Raw genomic sequence first — 22,731 nt, 5'->3', positions numbered from 1 at the left:
TGCGATCAAAGTAAACCCCCTTGGCATAGTAGGAGTCACTATATCAGCTATTGAGAGAACTACCGGCCCATGATCGGACGTGATTCTTGGGTAGACCTGGATGACAGCCAATTTCAATAATGACTGAGGAGTGAAAAAATAATCAAGCCGGACTAATTTACGATGGGGAAAAGAAAAAAAGTGTATCCCGGAGCCGCCCCCCTTAGAAAAGCCCATACATCCACCAACCCATGTGCCGTCATTAATGCCTGCAATGCCTTGAAAACCTGTGGCTTCCGACCCCTACATCTCTCTTTTTCGTTACATAGAATATTAGGGGCTACATTTATATTTAAATCTCCACAGAGAATCAGTGGCGTGGGCCAGGTAGCTAGTTCCACATTCAAAAACTCTAAAGTTGATGTTTCATCAAGATTTGCCCCATACACCGCGCAAATCGTAAAAGTTACAGGACCGACAACACATTCTGCAATTACCTACCTACCTAAATCATCAACTAGAGTTTCGCCTGTGTTGCCAACATGCTTCTTCCCCAAAATTGCCACCCCTCTAGCCGCTCCTGAATATTTAGTACAAGCAATAAGGTTAAATCCCAATTCTTCAAGCAATCGGCATTTTGACCATACCATGTGAGTCTCCTGGAGACAGACTATATCACAGTAAAGGGCCTCGTAATTCCTGTGCTACCCGGCGTCTTTTATCTATTGAATTCAACCCCCTGACATTCAATGTACCTATCCTAATTCCCCTACCAGCCATTTAACTATATAAAATTTTACTAAGTTAGCTTCATGTCCAAACTGAAAGTAAATGATGTTTTTACCACACTGACTCACTTCCGACCTATACTCATGTATTCTTTTGTATTTTTTCCCCACCCTCCCAGCAGCTTCCCCCCACCCCCACCCCGCATCCAAGACCCCCGTCACCACCCCCCCACCCCTCCACCACCCAATATGAGGCTAAAGGACCATGTCCTCAGCGATGTCGAAGTGCTTTGTCCAATCCCCCCCTATTGACTCTCCCTGCCACCCTCATGTGTTTCTCTTGCCCTTAAATAAACTACTAGCATCTCATTGAACCCTGGAGAAACAGGGAAAATTAGCATACTTTCTGCTACCCTGTCTATACCCCAATACTGTTTAAACTATACATTCAAATAAGTTCAAATATCATCCATGTTTAGTGTAGCTTGGGAAAACCCATCCTACACTTCCTACACATAAGATTCATTTACATTGCCCTCATTGTTCTGTAGAACTATTTTTCAAAGTTTCACATTTCACCATCACACAATTAGCAAAAAAAGGGGAAAACAGAATATTCCAACTATATCTCTAAAAGAAAAATGAACACAATTCAAGAGCGAAAGAGATAACACTAGAAAACATCACAAAAACCCACACGATGATTATTATTATTATTATTATTATTATTAAATGAAATTTGTAGAGCGCACTGACACCATGAGTTTCCTGGCGCTATGAGACATCGGAGCTGAGGTTGGGTGCAGGGTTAGCAGGGAAGGGGAAAGAGAAAAGTTTTGAGCAACTTCCTAAAATGCAGTAGGGAGCTGCTTGATTTGATGTTCAAACTTCAAAGGAAGGGAGTTCCAGAATTTCGGAGCCAAAAAGGCAAACCTACGTCCACCAAATTTGTTAGTTCTAATTTTGGGTGTGGTAAGAGATTTAAGATGGATAGAGCGGAGGTTGCGGTTTGGACAGTAGGGGGTGATCAGAGAGGTCAGGAAGGCAGGGCAGGGGCAATTGAGGGCTTTGTATGTGAGACAGCCCAGCTTGAAGGCCACCCTTTGTTCAATTGGTAACCAGTGAAGTTTGTGCATCATAGGTCTGGCAGATTGCCATTTTGGGGATTTAAAAATGATCCGGGATGCCTGGTTTTGGATCACCTGAAGACGGTGAAGGAGAGTTTTGGGAAGTCCGTGATAGATGCTGTTGGAAAAATCCAAGCGGGAGAGCACAAGAGAGATGATGACCTGAGTCAAAGCAGGGGTGGGAAGCAGATGACTGACCTTCCGGATCTTTCTAAGCTGGAAGGAGCAGGATGAGATCACGGAGCTAATATGAGGTCGGAGAGAAAGGTCGGCGTCAATTATTACGCCGAGGCTTTTTACAGAAGTGGAGGGGGCCGGCGGGGGTCCCAGTGCGTGAGGCCAGAACTGGGTACCCCAAGAGGAAGGGCTAGAACCTGGGAGAAGAAGCTCAGTTTTCCCGGGGTTTAGCTTCAATTGGTTGGAGTTCATCCAGTCTTGAATGTGGAGCATGGCGGAGTGAAAATTGTCTATTGCATTGGGGGAGTTGAGTGGGAAGATGATCTGCAAGTCATCCGCATAGTTAAAGACTGTAATGTCCCACTTGCGGAGTGAATGGAGTAGGGGACGGAGGTACAAGTTGAACAGGAGGGGTGATAAGGAGGAGCCCTGAGGGACTCCGCAGGTTGTGGGGGTCTTGGGGGCTGTGTAGGGGCCTAGGCGGACGGCTTGGGATCTGTTAGACAAGAAAGACCGGATCCAGCCGAGGGCGGGGTCCTGGATGCCAGCCTGTTCGACACGGTTGAGCAAGATGTTGTGGTCAACCGTGTCGAACGCGGCCGAGAGATCCAGGAGGACGAGAGCCTGGGGGATCCTGAGTCGGCATTTCTTCTTAGCATGTCGAAGACAGCCAATATGACGGTTTCAGTGGAAAATGAGGGCCTGAAGCCAGCCTGATTAGGCTCCAGATAGCGGGAGGACTCAATGCAGCTGGTGACATGTGCTTCAAGGAGTTTTGAGAAGTAAGGCAGAAGCGAAATGGGGCGGTAATTGGAGAGTTCCGCTGGGTCCGCGCCAGGTTTTTTCAATAGCGGGACAAGGATGGCTTCTTTGAAGGGTCTCGGGACAGTGCCTGTGCTGAGTGAACTGTTCAAGAGAGGTAAGATGCAATCAGGTAAGGAGTGACATACTCTACGCAAGACCGAGGGTGGACAGCCGTCGTTCGGGGAACCTGATTTTACCCGGGAGGCGAGCTGTCCCGAGGGAGGTAGGGTTGATAGGGGGGAATTCAGTAAAAATAGGAGTGTTATTGAGGGGGGTTTCCAGAGTGACGATCTGGGGGACAGTGGAGATCGATGCCTTGATTTTGTTGATTTTTTCGACAAAAAAAAGGTTAAGGGCATCACAGGTTTCTTCGGTGGGAGTCTGGCCTGGGAGGGTTCTGTCGTCGGATGTCAATTCATTCATAATTTTGAAAATTTCTTTGGATTTATTGTCTGAGGAAGAAATTCGGTCCGAGAAATGGGAGGATTTGGCAGAGACTATGGCAGTTTTATAGTCTCGGCGAGCTGAGATGTATTGTAGTCTGGTTAGTTCGGAGTAGTTACGTCTCCATGCCCTTTCTGATTGACGTACCTTTAGTTTCAGTTTTTTGAGGTTATCCGAGAACCATCTGTGGGAGTTTTGGTGTCTGGTCGGGGGAAATTTAGTGAGAGGGGCGAATTTATCACTGGCTGGCTGACTGTAGCCAAAGAGTGATGTCATGTTCTAGTTTATCCACATTAGTGCATGGGCCAGGGACGGGGCAAGTGTCTGACAGATTCGCCAGGAATCCTTCAGCGTCATAGGCATTCCATTTGCGGGATAGACCTCCGGCCATCAGAGGGATGGGGGAGTGGCCACTGAGCATGAGAGTGGTGTCTATTAAATGGTGGTCAGACCAAGTACAGGGTGAGATGGAGGGAGGGGAAAAAGAGACGTTTTGGGTCCAAATTTGATCTAAGATACAGCCCTTGATATGTGTGGGCGAAAGAATTTGTTGAGACAGGTTCAAACTGGTGAGGGCCTCGAAGACCTCCAAGGCGTGGGTCCCGGCATTGATGTAGTTGAACCAATAATTGAGGTCGCCGAGGAGGGCGAATCTAGGATGGGAAGTGAGGAGGTTGATCAACTGGTCAGACAGAGTGGCCGCGAAGGTTGGCATCGGTTGAGGGGGACGGTAGAGAAGGAGAAAGGTTAAGGCCCCACTTTCCGTGTTTAAGCTGAAGATGAGATTGTCAACACCCGGGAGGGGGATAGATGGGATAGAGGTGGAATTCAAGTGTTTGGAGATTATACCTTCCCACAAAACAATAGTACAAAGTACGCCCCACAGGAGGGCAACATACCCACTATAACCCATTATAACTACAACATGTACTATATGATTTTACTTTTTAGCACTCTTCTCCAAGTCCTTCAAATAATCTTGTGCAGCCGTGCCAGATGTAAAGTACCTTGTTTGGCCTTTAAAGATAACCTTTAGTTTAGAGGGGTTGAGCAAGAAGACCTAGGCCCCTTTTTCGTGGAAAGGAGCGATTAATTTCAGCAATTTTCATCGTTCATTCACCGTTACAGGACAGAAGTCCGGGCGAACAAAGAACTCGCACCCCATGCCACTCCTTTTTTTTCCCGGCACGCCAAATCAAAAGCGCTTCACGCAACAAATAATTGTTTAAGCATATTAGTATTGCCCTAGGGTAGGAATTCTGGTCACCTTGCCGTTCCTTCCCTCGTTGACGCATCACAAATGGGAACCTATGTGCCCGTATCACTTCCGTTTCCCAATTCCAAGCGCTCAGCTCCGGGAAGGCTTCTTTAAATAACTGAACTATGAATTTGCGTGGATCTCCCCCTTCTTTTGTCTCGGCTATACCTAATACACGCAGATTATTGCGACGGGCACGATTCTCTAAGTCAGTCAACTTCCAGTCTACATCCAATTTAGTTTTTTGTAAAGTCTCTATAGCCGACTGCTGCTTGACCAAGCAATCCTCTGCGGAGGAGACTCTCTCAACCTCTACCACCTGGGAGGTTACTTCTGCACACGTCTTCACCAACCGCCGCACTGTGTTCTGCAACTTCCTTACGGCTCCTTGTGTTCGCAAGCCTTCAGCTTTTGTTTCGCTACGATGCGCCATGATACTTTTATAAATCAATCCCAAAGTGATTGAGTCCTCTTCCAGCTCTTCATCCAGGTTAAGCTGTGCCAAAGGTAGCCGCCGATCATACTCTGATCCTTCACTGATCTCCACAATCTTTCTTACTGTGTCACGAGACAGGGACTGTTCAAACTCATTGCCTTCCTCATCTTCAGGTAGGTCCCCCCAGTCCCCTAAGTTGCTAGAGCTAGAATAAAATTTACCATCTGATCCGGCATACTCCGAATCTATGCCCTGAGTTGTGGCTTCAGTACTTAATCCTGGAAGTGAGCTACAATCTTCTGTAGCTGTCACAATTGCTGTTACAATTATCGATGAAACGTTATCTCCATTCACTACCACAGCTGCCGCCCCAGCACCTCGGCCCCCTGATGCCGCGAGGGAAGATGTTCCGGTAGTAGCACTCCCAGCTGCCAAAACATTTTCCTGTTGGATACCAGGGGCTGCCTCAGCGATTTCTCCCTCACCCTCAAGCATGGGTTTGGACTCCAAAATCGATTTTACTTTTGCCCCCTGCTTTTTAATAAAGATTGTCGCCACAGGCCTTTGCTTCACAGGAGTGTCCTGATTCTGCTGCACAGTCCCATGCTGAGTCTGACTCTGGCTTTGGTGTATTCCCTGTATCTGCAAGGCTACCGTCTGGATATCATCATCTTCAACGCACTCTGCTATGTTGTCAGCACTACTACCACTAGCTAAAGCAATTTTACTAGCAGTTTTACTGGCGACCCCACCACTAACCTTTATTATGTTACCACTATCTTTAGTGCGCAAAGCATTGTCCGGGTTGTTGGTACTAGTACTGGACCCCACAACCTGTTCAGGCGCCCCTCCTGTTGGTGTATTCGACGGCGCTTCACCTCAGTTCCTTGCACCACCCCTGCCCTTTGGCGCCATCGCTTACCGGCACTGCTTGTCCGGAGTGCAGGGTGTCTCTATACCACTTCAGAAACTCCAGGAGCTGCCACAGAATCCTTACGACAAAGCAGGGGGGAGAGTTACAGCAGCAACTCGCCAAGCTCGGCAAATCTTCGTGGTAACGCTATCGACTATGTAGAAACCGCTCTGACCCCCGCGCGATGCGTTCAAAGAAGTTCAAAACGCTCAGCTACAGTCAATCAAGTCCAATGGCTCAAGCACCGAGGCAGGGACACGCAGGGCTCAGGCGAAAAAAAGAGCCACGAACAGAGTACACACAGTCCGCCTCACAAACTGTAGAAAGCTGCTGCAGGATCCTTGCAACAAAGTTAGGTCTCCGAACCGGGAGAAATGGAAGAGCAATATCCGTGAATTCACCACGCCTGGCAAGTCCACGTAGAGACGCTGGCAGTTGTTCAGGAACCGCGCTGAGCCCAGCGATCAGAGCATTCGGCGTCTCAGCTCGCTCCCCCTCAGCTGTAATCAGTCAAGTCCGGCGCGAAACTACACCTCGTACGCCGAGGCAAGGACCAGCAAGCCACAGGCAATCAACTCGAATGAGGCTACAAACGGCAAGTTTTTCCCCAAAGAAGAGTGATAAGACTCCCGCTTTTCAAACGCTTAGAAAGTGCTCCCAGCTCAGGCGTACAATCATCACTTGCAGGGAGAATCAAACGAGGGCATTGACAAAGCACCTCACACGGCCGTTGCAGCGGCCGCCATCTTGCCTCAGCAACACGCTTTCTACCGCGGGAATCCGACTCCCACAGGAGTGATTTGGGCTTAGGGAAATAAAGCTCCCTGGGCCAATCAGAATGCTCTATTTTTAAATTAGCGCACCCACACGAGTCTCTCTAGCTTCTCGAGGACCCAACCATCCAGGTATACAAATATTCTTGAACTCTAATTCCTAAAAAACAGTACTGAATGGATTTACACCAAATCACAAAAATCACAATCTGTGGACCAAGCTCTAGCTTGCTATCAAATTTAGTGTAATTCCGTTTAGCAGTATTTGCTGTAGCCCTTCTTAAAAAAGTCTATGGAAAATGCATGGGGACTTCATGCTTTGGGACACCCCTTTTTTCCCTCACTCCCACCTGAAGGATCACCCCAAAACTTTACAGGCACAAACTAGTCAAAATGTAGCACCTTTTTGGAAGGTTTTGCAGAGATTCATCGGACAGGGACAAAGTTATAAGCAACACAAAAAACGTGCTACCTGCAGAGCAGCTGACCCAATGATAACTGCCCAGTGGCGTCTACCACTGGGTAATAGTTTAAAGAAATAAAAGTTCTTGTGTATTGCTAAACTCAAATTCCCATAAACATTGCTATTGTGGTTTCAATTTAAAACGTACAAAAAAGTCAAATTCCACCAGTAAAAATTACCTATGTAATAGTAACTGTCCCCAGTGCACTGGTAATGAACTGAGACACGTGTATTACCTCCTAGGCATTGTCAAAGGTTGAGCTGAGTAAACTCTTGAAAGAAGAAGAGTTGCCGTAGTCCAGTGATGTCAACCGTGACATGGACGTCATGTGTGAGATAATGGTAGTTATGACCTTGTTATCCACCGCAGTGTCATTAACCCTTTAAATTGCGTCGGCACACTACTGGAAGATACACTCCTGGATTTCAGGTTCCCTTCATTTTTACAAGTAGAACTGCTCATATGCTTCTAACTTGTTTGTATATTTTGACATTAACTTACGAGACATATTAACATTTAAAGAATCAAATCTGGAAAATGCATTTTCAAACACAGTTTAAATAGGCCGCAAAGAAAACAGGCTTCTTTCTGAGTCGTGCACCCCGGATTACTTCTATTGAGAAACGCAGATTCAACTGAACATGGTGAAAAACAAAAGAAAATAGATTTTCTGAAGTAAATGAAACAAAATCGAGCCCCCAACATGCTGGAAGAGACACATGAATAGAAATATAAAGACGAAACGTGGACTTGAAGCTCCGAAATGACTTACCGGTAAAGGGTTAAAGTTTTGGTCCACTAAGTTATTATATCCATGGTCAAAGAACGAATGACGAATAACCACGTCTATCCCTTGATTTGCGGACATTCCTAACGTGTTCAGCCATCTAAAAAGTGGAAAATGCACCCATAAGTGCTTCCAATAATACACGCAAGTGATACAAATAAAATATTGGATAGACGAGCAAAGAGATGCAAACAGATGTTTCTGCCTTGAGATATTTATGCAGTAGTTTGATGTGAACGTTGATATAATTTAACCGCCTGTATGCGCTTTTAAAATGTTTTTTCTGTGGCCAAGTCTCCTGCTTTATTGCTTAGTTAATGTTATTTTGTAGAAATCTGGCAGGATATACCTCTTAGTCAACGAAGCACCTTTTCTACTAGCTTTTCATAGCAAAAGGATGGTTCTCTTTTGGCAGGGTCTGTCTTTACGGAACTCTTGATAAACAGCCACCCACTGACTCTCGAAAACAACACATAAAGATAAAAGCACAAGGCTGTAAAGATCATTAACCGATGTTTTTAACTGAATTCCATTTAAGGATGAAATGCAGTGGACTCAATTCACTAAGCAATTTACACATACAAGTCTGATTACAAGTGCAAATCGTAATTTTTACAAGTGCCAAACCACATTTGTAATAAAAAAAATATTTTACTCACCCCTAGGTTGCCCGGTGAATAAATATCGTGTTGAGGTTGGATAGGGAGGGTCCCAGCATGGATGGACTAGACGTTTATGAACGCCAACAAATGAAAGTTTGTAACTATTTTACTGGTCATTTTCTGACTGCCTCTCACTCTAGAAATGGTTGATGATTAACTCCTATCAACTGAAGAAGACAATAGCTTACCCGGGGACGAGACACCCCTCAAAAAGAATGGAGTGCAGAGGATAGATTTCTCCACGAGAATAAATATTTATAGTTTTTAAAGTGGAGAAAAAAAGTCCAAGTGCGTTTGCACCAGCTTGTTTTTTTGTGAAAACAAAATGATATGCGTCCATATTTCTGCACGTAACAATTATATTCCAAAGGATTTCCTTGAAAGTGCCTGGAAACATGCAACTCTGCAGGTTTAAGGGGGTTACGGGGGTTACCTCTCCAACTTTTGTGAATTCCAGTTAGGTTGGACACCTACACCTAATGGAGGTCAGAAACATTTGGGTGATGATTCCTGACTTCTTTTAAAATTAGACCTTGTCTGTTTGTTTAGTTCATCTTTCGGTGACCGGTTGATTCCTTCATCAGCTTGTGGGCATGCATAAAGGGACCAGACACTTTTTCAAAAGCTGTTAAAATCAAAGCTTTGCAAAGAGGTGGAGAGAAAGCATAAAGACACGTGACAGTCCTGCCCTACTTCACACAGGTCACCAAGGTCATAAACCACCTGACCAATCATCCGGTGAAGTGGTTGCATCCTTGAGTATACATTTGCAGTATGAGTAATACACACGACAATAATACAACCTGTCCTCATGTGGCTTCAGATTTTGGAATGCTGAAATTCAATGGTTGACTGAACAGTGGAGGTCTGCAATCTCAGGCCCAACCTCTGTAACAGAGCATGAAGACATCAGTGCCCCAAAAGCATAAAATGTGCATGGATAGTGCATGGACAGTCGGGCTATCATATATATAGTGCATGTGTTATTGTGTCTGACAATTTGAGAGTCTGGAGCTTGTATCTTACCATTTTAGACTCTAGATGAGAGAGGAGGGATGCGGTGGGTCACCTCTCAAATGGGCGAAACTTTTCTAGTGAAGGGTTTAGCTGAATGTGGTGGGTTAGCTGCCTTCAGTTACACGTACCCACTCATGGCACTATTCTCGTATTAAACTCCTGCAATATAGGACTGGGTTCAACATTTTTGCTGGGCCGATTTTGGGTTTCAGCCCAGGTTCGCGAAATATTGTCATGTTGGACACTTGAGAAAAGGGCTGGGCAGTTGCTCAAAAAATTGCATTCACACAGCTGCATTGGCCAGTACCCATAAAGTGAAGTTAAACTGTATAAGGGAAAAACATATTACACAGTTTCGGGATTACTGCATACCTAAAACTGTGGGTGCATTTTGTGCTATAGCATGATATGCACTAAAATCACATGTGATTTACGTGATGCACAAAACCATGCATTCAAGAACATCCTTTTCCTAAGGCACACTGCCATATATGCATCTTGAGTAATAATTGAGGTCACTCTGTGAGGATTTCAAAACACAGATTACAAGTCATATCTGTCTACCAGCAAGACATGACTAAGCATTCATTGGACCATTGTCACTGCCTACAGTCCACCATGGCTGCCACATATTTCAGTTGACAAAGGCAAACTAACTGACTTCTCACATCAGTAGTTGGCAGTCCTACCTACGGAGGTGATGAAGGCAGAGGATTGGCTATTTTGTCACCTGCGACCCAAGCCAACACCCAAAGCCAGTTCAAATATTTTGCTTTAAATCACCATCAAGCTAAATGCTGTTGCCACATACACTCAAGAACTGAAGGATATTGAAAAGTGATGGAAGACTGAAAAGGTGTGTGAGGGACTTTGCATTCCAAACACTGCTGTGATTTGGGTTCCAAAAACTGTAAAGGCTGGCATCATTTCACAGCAGCAGGAATATAGGGATACCATTAGGATCACTGGATCATGCTCTGACATGATATTGTGCTCATGATGGATGGTGCACAACTGATTGCAGTATTCACAAACAGTATTTGCACACGTTTCCAAATCTTCGGGGTTTTGAATGACATCATAGAGAACGAGAGCAAAGCTCCTGTGGTCTGTTTGATGTCACTCAGAACCCCTCAGTGAAAAACATCTGTTATTCACAGTACCCATCTATAATTCTATTTGATGTTTGACCCGCTTTCCTCTTCTCTTTCTCAATACTTTCTCCCTGAGCCTGACCCACTAATTGTCAACTTTCCAGATTAAAACTGTCCCCGGCCTCTTAAAGCCTCTCTCCCAATTCACAGTCATAGGTACCAATAAGTTACATCACTCAGTGACATCTTCTACCTCACCACTTTTGCTTTACTGGGCTTTTTTCACACCTTCCCACTCAATCCTAAAATGCCCTTTACAGACATAGACTTTCTCCTCGCATCCTTCAATGTTCCACCCATCACCCCACTTTCCAGACCCATCTACCGTCACACTCTCCCTTGGATAATCTGCTAACCAACATCTGTACACACCTTTTCCATTACTCACTCTATCACATCAACAATCCATCACCGTGCACACCTCTCTCTCCAAACCCTGCACTCTCATCACACTACCATAAGCCCACCAACTGGACATCATCACGCAAAATCACATCACATCACACAACAATATAACCTACAACATTCTGTACCGCACAATCACACTAAATACCACATCATGCACGTCACTCTCACATAAAACACAACTACCACACAATCACATCACCACTTTTACATCCAGAAGCTGAGGCTTGCATTACTGTAGACTGGGCCTGGTCAGTTTGCGGAGTTCAACGTAAAAAAAACTCCACTAGCGGTGAAGTGCGTTTGGTCATGCCGTTTGCGTTGATTTACAGCGCCGGGTGTTTGGCCCGCACTGTACAATTAGCACAAACATCACCCTGCACAGAGCAAGAGGGCACTGCTTCTTTTCTTGCTGCTTGAGTAGATTTTGTACCCGAGCTGCAGCTTTCTTGACGTGAACGGAAGGTTTCTCAATGCGAGCGGTCCCGACTTTCCGTGACCTCCCACGTTGAGAAATAAGACCGCCTGCATTGAGAAATCTCACAGGGAGGTGGATTTTTCTCACTCAGGCTTGCCAACTTGCAGAGCAAGGAAAAACTCCGCTCTGCGGAGTGGAGTTTTTCAGAACTCCACATTACCCTGCGGAGCATGGAGTGCAGAAAACTCAGCAAACTCCGTGAACAGAGCGGAGCTTGCTACTCAGGCCTACTGTAGACTAGACACTACCATAGCCCTCCTGTCTCCAAACTATTCCAAATGTTTTATTGACATTTGACAACCAGTGCATAGCTTAATTGTGGCCATATAATTTCAGCCTGATCATTGTTCAGCAATACAGAATTCTAATAAAAAATAACCCGTGAATCCACATAATGTATATACATTTATTCATATTCTGTCCATCTCTACTTTAACCTCTTTTTGTGTTTCAATACAATAATTAGCGTTCTCATGTACCCATTGGGCTCAGTTTTTTCATCCAGTTATTGAGCAGTAGAGCATTTATTTTCTCCTTCAGCTTTCCTGGGGCTTGGCGTGTCTCCTATAATTACATCACAGGGTTTTATAGATTGTTACTACCAGTCAAATCAGAGTATTGTTCTTATTATAGCTATCCAATAGTTGACTACTTTCAGGCACAATCATACTACGTGCAAGTAATAACCATTCGGTTCCTCACATATGGTGCCAGTACTGTGTATATGAGAGTCAATGTGGTGTAGCTTCCTAGTATTTAGAAAGGTTTGGCACAAATAACTGAACTATATATATATTTGAATCTTACGGCTAGCCTCAATGATTTCCCATTTAAGTTTGGAGTTCTCAATATTTGCCTTACTTTCCAGTTTAATGGTCCATCTAAGTCACTGCTTTGTGTCCCGATCCTGTAGTAAATAGTAACTTCTGTGCATTATGAATAGGGAATTATCAGTCTTGCTCTGCCTTATCCGATGTGTCGCATGAACAAATCCTATTAGAACTGATAAATTGGTCTGCCCGTAGATCTTGTTTCCTTCTTAGCTTCTCAAACAGCTTCAAAATGTCAGCTCCATATAGTTCCTCTATTTTGTGAATCCAACAGCATTTCAGGTTGTTTTCCGTATTGCCTGCTCTAATTCTTCCAGCCATCCAACACTCCAAAGCTGGAGTTTAGGCATGTACAATGTTTTCATTTCCACCTTCCTGCAATGCACAGACCAACCACCCCTCACAATATAGATTATCTCACGTAAATTCCACATTTTTATGTGTTTACCCCAGATAGCTGCGACCATTGAAGTCAATGGCAGTGCTTTAATAGATATGGCCTCAGGGGGTGTTGGGATCCACCGCTCATTTGACTATCCATTGCAAATGCACTGCTAGGTACTAGTGTTCTAGATCTGGCACTCCAAGCCTCCACTCCAACATTAGGAATATGCTCTTGTATTTGCTACCCTCCTATTATTGCCCATAAAATAAGTGTCATCAATGTATTCAATTTGTTGAAGAATTTGACGGGATGTAGCATGGTTATGGTGTGAAATAACATATAAGTGGTGGAAGAATCACCATTTTGGTTACGGTTAACTGACCCATTACTGACATCAGGAGATGGTACCAGAATTTCAATAATCTACATAGTGCAGTCGAGGAGCATCAATAATTACCACCCACGATATCATTTGGATCTATGTGTACTGTGACACCCAGGTATTTAATAGTGTCCAGATCTGACTGTATACCCCATCCTATGCCTACACGGAGTCCCATTAAAGCTCATTTAATAACAGGAACACAATTTTTTGGGATGTATTCATTCAAAGGCCAGAACGTTGAATACATTGTTTGAATATCTGAACAGCAGTTGCCAAGTGAAGCAGCGTAATTTTAGGATCCTCCCTGTAACCCTGTAAACGCCATGTATATACATTTATACACTATATATTTATATTCAACGTGTTGTTTATCTTCATTGACATGTGCGGTACATCTAAATAGATGAATAGTATGTAAAGATTTATATCACTAAGACTTCACACATAAGTTTATTAGGTTGATTTATAGCATGATGTAATCACATTCATTACATATTCTTGTTTGATAATGATTGTTTGCTTTTCACTGTTTATAATACTATAACAGGCATCCATTTTGATTCTCGAGTAAGCTTTACTTGAATTAGGCCTTAACTTGTGTGTACCCCCTTCGTAGTCTACTACATACCCGTTTATGGTACTACTCTCCTTGATTCATTTGTTTGGGATTTTTGAGAATATTTGTCTGTTCTTGTGCATGTATTCCGGTTATGTAATCTTTTCCTGTTGGCGATATTGGATTCATGTCCTTCCTTCCTTTCTTTGTAAAGCGCTCTGATATCCTTTGGGATCTTGTTCACGCTATATAAAACTTTATAAATAAATAATTGAACATTTTTGCTTTAACACTGCTGTTTTTACCTCCTCTGCAGGTGTGATATTGTCTTTCTTGTTAGCTGGAGAAGGGCATATTGTTATGTATTAGATTGCTGATAGCGAGGCCTGGAAGAAGAAAGTTGCCAATGGATGTGGAGGCTTGATGGTGAGAGAAAGCCTCCTGTTCAGTGTGTACCAGGAGGAAGCAACATTCAAGGCCAACAGATGGGAATCTAATTCTGTGGAGAAGGGAAATTAGGCAAGATGTTGACTCTCCTCAAATGCAGTCATGGGATTGGCTTTCAGTGGAGGGAATGAGATATGGATGTTCTGGCAACTGCTAGTTGTACTTTTAATTGGTGTTTTATAGCAAGTTGGGCAGATTTAATCCTGATTTCGAGAGGAAACATATCTCTCTCTGCTGGGCTTCTCTGAATGCAACGTTTTAGGCAGAGCACTCTTCCCATTTCTTCAAACTTCAACTAAAGCTCAGACTTATGCTAACACCTTCTATGCACCCCTTTAGAAACCCCCTCTCGATAGTCTTTGTCCCAGCACGTTTAGACTAGAAAGCAAATGTTTCTTTATGGAACCCCTGATTGTGTTAATCCATTGCGGCTGTTACTATCTTGTATCTCATGTTATTACCACTTACATTACTGCCACATTCTGGTCTCCAGACTGTGCTGCTATATCTTTTAAATCTGTTCCTGCTTTACATATATACCGGCTGGATTAATGTTCTAAAATTAACCTTTATGGTTGAATTAACTGAATATTAGTCTTCATTGTGGAGTTACATTAGCTTCACAGAAATTTAAATGTATTTCTGATGTTAGCTCCATTAAAACCTCCATTAGTCCCGACTAAGACAGCTTCACTGTACAATACCTCTATGTCTTCGACAGTAGGCACTTTAGCACCCACTCCTACAGATGAGCCTGCACGACACCTCAAAATTCTCCTGGGTCCATTTGGAAATAACCACAGCATATTTCAAGCAGTAGCCCAAGAGGCGGGAACAATGTTTAATACACCCAGATCCCAAAATGTTGCTAGATCACAGGAACTTGGCAATTTGCTTCAATTCTTTAATGGGTCCCTTTGAGGTCGTGCATTTTCGGAACCGTGGGGGGAATCCAACTCTCAGAGAAAGAAAGACCCATAGATGTGGTCAGGATAAGGTTGGAATTAGACAAATTGATTTCAGGAAATCTGAATTTTCCCGCATGGACACTTATCAAGAAAATGAACTTGTGTACATGTGAAAAGACATTACACGACTTGCAGGCCAAGTCCATGACAAACTTTCCGAATTAGCCCGTGTGTATGACACAGACCTGAACAAGCTTAGGTACTTACAAAGGAGTTACCGCATGTGTTTTGATGATGATGCCATAATGAGTATGAGAGTCTCGGATGAAGCTGCAGATCAGGGAACTGATTGGCAGTATGTGGAAGTGGAGTGAGTTGGACAAGCGCGAAGGCAGATGAGCCAAAAAGAAACACCAGAAGAAATCAAAGGTGGTACCTACCCCATGGAAAGAGGGATAACTACCCCCTATTCCCCCAGAAGAAAAGGGAACATATAATTTCCCATTGAGGTATGCCCCAGGTGGGTCCTATTCACATGTGTGCTGAAGTAGGAGAGATCTTGCATCATTTAATAGTGATTTCCCAAAGTTAAGAGAGAATTCCATTCAGTGGTACAATCAAGTTGAAAGGATTTTTAAAATCTTGCAGGTATTGTGGGTTGACTTGTATACCTTTTATGACATTGTGTTACTGAGTGATCTATGGACCAAATGTAAGGTGGCTATTCAGTGGCCAGAAAAAGAACCTCACCGCTATCTCATGCATCAACGTCTGAGGTAATAAAAAAACTATCAACAGGTGATTGCGTTTCTGAAAGGGAAAGTGCCCGTGAAGGATATTCATTGGGTACAGATCAACCACACAGGAACCTAAGGAGACAGTGCATGCTTACTGTTGGAGGTTGTTGCAGGTGTTTAAACAGCACAGTGGATGGAGAACCAAGATGGGAAGGTTTGTGTCTAGATTTTTGATGGGGCTGCAGCCTAAGATTAGTATGAATATCCAGCAGCATTTGATTTGTTGGCAGAACAAGTCTATTGATGAAATATTGAGGTACTCTAGGTATTGCAGTGATGAATTGGATATGAAACAGAAGCAATTGAAGACAAAGTTTATGTTGTCCCAGATGAAGGCAGCACAAATGGGAGGTCAGAATCAGCTATATGTAGAGAAGGTGGGTAGAACTCAAGGGGTTGCGTGCCCACGGGGAGGACGTATGATGCAAGGTTGAAACGGTGTTCCACAGGGTAGATGTTGTGGTGTTTTGATTGACCAAAATACTGGAATGGATATTGTGACATTAAAGAGACATAATCCTTGTCATTATTGTTACAAGTTTTGGTATTGAAAGCATGAGTGCCGGTTGAATTCAAATAGGAAAATGAACGAAAATCAAGTTTAGAATTCGGGTTTTGTGCAGATTCAAAATGGTAACTCACCTCAGCCACAGAATGTGTCAATGCAGAGTTCAAGGTCCTAATATGGCCCAAGTTTTAGTGAAGCAAATTCCCCAAACCCTTGCCTCAAACGAATATGAATGGTCCTAGGTTTAATACTAACTAGGTTCCAAAGTTGAATCAGAACTCCTCTCAGAATCAAAACCCATTCCTGCAGTTCCTCATGTTTGACTCATTAGAGATTTGTTGCCCTGACAATTCACAATGACAGTGCCTGTGAGGGGAGGCCCTGTACTTGATGCAGGCTTAGAGGTAGACCAGAGTGGTCCATTCATGGAAGGTGAGGTGAATTCCCACTTGCGTCATTCCTGATTGACCCCGGTGCTCCCCATTCCACTGGTAGAACAGTAGAAGTTCCAACCTACACCTGTCGGTAAAAGAATCCAAGTGGTAGGAGTTGCTAATAAAAAATGACAAACACTGTTACCAAAGAAGTTCCGGTTAAAATTAGGTCATCTGAAGAGAGCCACCAGTTTGTGCTGTCTGACTCTGTTCCCCTAAATCTCTTGGGATGTGATCTACTATGTAAATGAAACAGCACCATTTAATGTACGCTGAAAGGTGTGGAATTTTAGAGCCATGATGAAGATGTTGATTTCAGACTGGCAACCATTGATGACTATAGATGGTCTACCACCAGATTTTAAAGATAAGGGGAAGCCTGAAGTCTGGGATGGTTGTGTGTCATTACAACGCGGGCTTTTACCCCACATGCCATTACAACGAAAGTCGTTACAACGACTGTCGCTGGAGGGCGCTGGATAGTGGAATAGTTTAATTTTCTATTCCAACTCCAGCCCACGTTGACAGTAGGGAAGGTGTTGGATAGAAAATTAAACTATTCCCTATCCAACAGCGCCCTCCAGCGAAAGTCGTTGTAACGACTTTCGTTGTAATCCCCGCGTTGTAATGGCAGTGCGGGGTAATCCCTGCGTTGTCATGGCTGTTCTCCGTCTGGGACGTTTCAGAAAAAGAAATAGGCCTCATTAAAGGAATTAAGCCTGTCCAAATAAGTGCCAAACCCAATGTTGAGTGCCCTAGAACACCACAGTACATTGAACACCTGAAACAATGGTTGGGATTAACCCAGTGATTGAGTCAATGATATAGCAAGGTATTTTGAATAAGATAATGGGAAATCCATCTTACTCACTGCATAGTGCAGGACCTTAGGAGGATTAATAACATTGTTATCCCCTATGTCCTGTAGTATCAAATCCAAATCTGATACGATATGAAATTGCTTGTGAAGGACGAGTGGTTCACTGTGGTAGATTTGTGTCAGACCTTCTCTATATGCATGAGAACAGTTAGTGCCTTTTCGACTTCCGGTTACAGAACTGCATTTTGGCATGGTGCTGAGCCCTACAAGCATTTTTTTTTTTTATTGCCATTTATAAAGCGCGACAAATACCCACAGGCGTCTTGGCGCTAGTTAATTTGCATACATTCAGATCGATGTTAGTTGCTCCAACAGGTTACCTACATTTGTTAAGGTTATTGGGTGAACAACTAGGTCTTTAGTCTCTTACGAAACTGGAGGAGTGTAGAGCATGTTCTGATGTCTTGGGGCAGAGTGTTCCAGAGTTTTGGGGCAGCGACCATGAAGCGACGATCACCCCATGACACTGTTTTAGCACGGGGAACCACTAAGTGGTTGCGATTGGAGGACCGAAGCTGACGGGAAGGTTGATATGGAAGCAGTTGCTCTGTTAAGAAATACGGGCCTTGCCTGTTTAGCGCTTTGTAGACTATACATAATGACTTAAATTTGATCCTGTTCTGGATCGTCAGCCTATGAAGTTGTGTGATGGTGTCCGAAATGGCCGCAAATTTTGGGATTCCAAAAAGCAGGCGTGCCGCCGCATTTTGTATCGGCTGCAATTTTCTCGTAACCCTGAGCGTATTTAAAAATAGGCCGTTGCAGTAATCCAGTGATGTTAAGACCAGGGAACTAACCAAGGTTTTTATGGTGGCCGCTGGCAAGAACGGACTGATTTTTCTGATCATGCGTAATTTATGGTGGGCTGTAGAGGGCACTTTATTAGCATGATCCATGAAATTTAGGCCGTCGTCAAAGGTAACTCCCAGATTTCTAACCTTTGTTACTGGCTTTGGAAGAGCTCCAAATGTGGCAGGCCACCAAAGTGCTGACCAGTCCGGTGAGAGAGGTCCAAAAATCACTACCTCAGTTTTTTCTGAGTTGAGTTCCAGGCAATTTGTTGCCATCCACTCTCCTATCTCCGTCTTTCCATTTTGGAAGCGTTGGGCGACTTTCCCTCCGTCCCCCTTGATGGCCAATACAAATTGCGTGTCATCCGCGTATGAGGTTAGGCTCATCCTGTGTGCTTTGATGACATTAGCAAGGTCCGACACATAGATATTAAATAGTGTCGGACTCAGGGATGAGCCTTGAGGCACCCCACATGGCAGCGAGAGCTTGGCAGATTGGTAAGTTCCAAGGGTGACGGCCTGGGTTCTGTCAGAGAGAAACGAGGCGAGCAGGTCTCTCGCCGTAAGGCAAATGCCCATCTTTTTGACACGATCAACCAGAATCTTATGGTCGACCGTGTCGAAAGCGGCTGAGAGGTCCAGCAGTACCAAAACTGCTGTCCCACCCTGGTCTCGAATTAGTCGCACATCATCGGAGGCTTTAATTAAAGCGGTTTCGGTACCGTGATATTTCCGAAATCCGAACTGTGTATCGTCAAGCAGTCGATGTGTCTCGATGTGCTCCGATAGTTGCATGTTCATGGCCTTTTCCACCACTTTAGCTATAAAAGGAAGGCTGGCAATTGGCCGGTAGTTTTTTAGCTCAGTCTTCTCCAGACCAGGTTTCTTTAAAAGAGGTTTGAGCAGTGTAGTTTTTAAGGACTTAGGATATATCCCAGAGCTCAAGATGGAATTACATACTTGTGTCAGGACCGGTATGATCGAGTCCATCACAGGAGGAAGGACCGAGAAAGGACAAGGGTCCAATGTTGATCCAGTTTTAATAGTGGAGACGATATTTAGGGTATGATCGTCAGTTAGTGGTTTAAAACTGGTGAAAGCTGTGGCTGGAAGTATGTTGGAGAAAGAGGGATTTGCTGTGGTGGATTTGGAGGTAGATTTAAAGGTGAAGGCTTGGTAGATGTCGTCCACTTTAGCAAAGAAAAAGTTGGCCAATGCATCGCACATAACTTGGAATGGAGGTGGGGTCAAATCAGGGATATTGCCTCAGAGGGATTTGGTAATTTCATATAGCTTTTTGCTGGAATTCTTTGACTGCTCAATTTGATCTGAATAAAAGGACTTTTTGCCTTTATAATCATGGTTTTGTAAACGGCCAATGATTCTTTATAGCGGGTCCTGCTTACTTGGTCATATGTCTTCCTCCACTGCCTTTCACAGTTCCTGTTTTGTTGTTTTTGTTTTTTTAATTCATCCGTATACCACGGAGCGGTAGGAGTAGACCTATTCTTAGATATTGACTTAATAGGGACCAGGAGATTAATGGCATAGCCCAACCAGTCCTGGAATTGTTGTGTTGCCATAATCGAGTCAGAAGAAATCAACGGGCGTGTACTATCAAGCTGTTTTCTTAGGTCTGGCTGATTAATATTATTCCATGCTTTAAAAGAGCCAAGGCCAGAGGAGATGGTTGCCTTGTTCGAGGGTTTATTTATTGTCAAAGTACAAAATACGGCTGGGTGGTCTGTCCATGGCATCGGTAAAATATCCGATATCTGTAGGCCCTGGACATTAGAGAAAATGCCATCTAAGGTGTGGCCCGCCCGATGAGTGGCCGAGGCGACCAGTTGTCTAAGCCCCAGGGTTTCCATGTCTGAGATAAGGGCCAAGGTGTCTTTATGGTTGCTGTCTTCTAGGTGGAAATTCATATCACCCAGCACCGTGATGGAATCCTCGATCGCGAGTGATTCCAGTATTGTGCTTAAGCTAGCTAAAAAGCCTGTCTTGGCTCCTGGGGGTCGATATAAGAGTAGCCCCTTAAAATTGTAGAGAGAACTGAGTTTAATTGCAAACAGCAGGGCTTCGCATGAGGTATCCGGGATATGTGAGATTGTAACCCCGAACCTTTCCCTAGCTATGATAGCAATCCCTCCACCTTTTTTTCTGGATCTGTCTTGTCTGTAGACTTTGTAACCAATAGGTGTGGCGATCACTAAGTCCGGTTCTGACGATTCGTCAGTCCACGTCTTCGTAATAAAAAGGATATCCAAATTAAAATCATTTATAAGGTCTGCTATTTCCTGACTATGTTTACACTATGTTTACACAGGGATCGCGCGTTGATAAGGGCCATAGCTATCGGGATATCTGTGCACTTGGTGTGCGTTGTATCAAGGTTGGTTAATGTCATGTTGTGACAGGGTAAACAACACCGTACAGCTTCCTTTGCAGTAATGGTTAAGTCTAGAAGTGTACAGGCTGGGTCTATGGGCGGTCGGAGGTTGATCAAGGAAGAGCGGGTATAGACCAAATGGCGATTATTGGAAATTGGGCCAGGGGTCATGGCCCTAGGCCTGGTCCCGGCGCGGATGGGCGCAGACAGGCTTGCCTTTGGCGCGCCGCCGGCGTGCCCGCTCCGCCCGACCGCTGCGCGGACGGGATGGTCTAGTGATTTTATTCATGATTGGGGAGGAGGAGGGTGGGAGGGCTCGACCAGCTACACCGCTAACCTTCCCCTCAGCAAGATGGCGGCTGAGGAGGGTCCGGTGAGGTCCCAGCGCCTGGTTGCAGCCGCGCTGTGAATGGCCAGATCAGTGGGCAGCCTCAGGGCGAAGCAGATCTCGCGCCGAGGTAGGGACAACAATTTAAAACTGTACCGGCTAAAATATAAATAATTTTTAAAACACGTTATTATTAATCAATAACGCGCTGACAGTGCAAAATTCGATAGGCAAAGAGTAGAGCAAGATTCCCCCGGCTTCCGCCTCAGGGGAGAGAAAGTGCAAATTACTCGGTGAGCAAAGGCGCCACCCTTAAATATCCTGGGAGGGTGGGAGGGCTCGACCAGCTACACCGCTAACCTTCCCCTCAGCAAGATGGCAGCTGAGGAGGGTCGGGTGAGGTCCCAGCGCCTGGTTGCAGCCGCGCTGTGAATGGCCAGATCAGTGGGCAGCCTCAGGGCGAAGCAGATCTCGCGCCGAGGTAGGGACAACAATTTAAAAATGTACGGGCTAAAATAGAAACAATTTTTAAAACACGTTATTATTAATCAATAACGCGCTGACAGTGCAAAATTTGATAGGCAAAGAGTAGAGCAAGATTCCCCCGGCTTCCGCCTCAGGGGAGAGAAAGTGCAAATTACTCGGTGAGCAAAGGCGCCACCCTTAAATATCCTGGGAGGGTGGGAGGGCTCGACCAGCTACACCGCTAACCTTCCCCTCAGCAAGATGTCGGCTGAGGAGGGTCGGGTGAGGTCCCAGCGCCTGGTTGCAGCCGCGCTGTGAATGGCCAGATCAGTGGGCAGCCTCAGGGAGAAGCAGATCTCGCGCCGAGGTAGGGACAACAATTTAAAAATGTACCGGCTAAAATATAAACAATTTTTAAAACACGTTATTATTAATCAATAACACTCTGACAGTGCAAAATTCGATAGGCAAAGAGTAGAGCAAGATTCCCCCGGCTTCCGCCTCAGGGGAGAGAAAGTGCAGAGAGCACCTCCATCTTTAATCAAATTCTCAAGAAGAATCTTGAGTCTTTGGTAATGCCCTATAATTCTGTCCTAGTCCAATACATTAACAAGTTGTTAGAGACGTTGAAAACCCAAGAGCCTGTATACAAGACACTATTGCCTTACTGAACCACTTGGCTGAGAACACATATAAAGTGTTCCTGACTAAGTCACAATATTGTCCCAAGGAGGACCTGTACCTGGGACATCACTTTGAGAAGGGATCAAGAAAGGGAACTTAGGCTATTTTTGGGAATGGTGTGCTAATGCCGACAGTGGATACCCAACTTTTCCCTAGTGGCTAAGCCTTTACAGAGGCTGAAACACAAGGATGTGCCTGATCCCCTACCATAGGACAGAGACTGTTTGGTTGGATTCGTAGAGCTAAGAGAGAGTTTCTGTCATGCCCCGGCACTAGGAACGTCTGATTAAAATAAAGGTTTTATGCTATTCTGCAGTGAGTGGGAGGGCTTCATT

At 44.5% G+C, this 22,731-nt stretch overlaps 1 protein-coding gene across 1 annotated transcript in view; it reads right to left on the bottom strand.

Annotated features, from left to right (window-relative positions):
- The window catches only part of HPSE2 (heparanase 2 (inactive)), a 1,420,589-nt gene that overhangs the window by 203,094 nt on the left and 1,194,764 nt on the right, over window positions 1–22,731 (bottom strand). The window contains exon 8 of the mRNA XM_078640469.1: window positions 7,876–7,990. Within this exon, the coding sequence (XP_078496595.1) occupies window positions 7,876–7,990 (115 nt within the window). The remainder of the gene's footprint in view (window positions 1–7,875; window positions 7,991–22,731) is intronic.

The sequence above is a fragment of the Lissotriton helveticus genome, chromosome 5_1 (genome assembly GCF_964261635.1).
Source record: "Lissotriton helveticus chromosome 5_1, aLisHel1.1, whole genome shotgun sequence".
NCBI lineage: Eukaryota > Metazoa > Chordata > Amphibia > Caudata > Salamandridae > Lissotriton > Lissotriton helveticus.
Note: the sequence above shows the minus strand (reverse complement) of the source record. Positions and strands in the feature narration are given on the sequence as shown.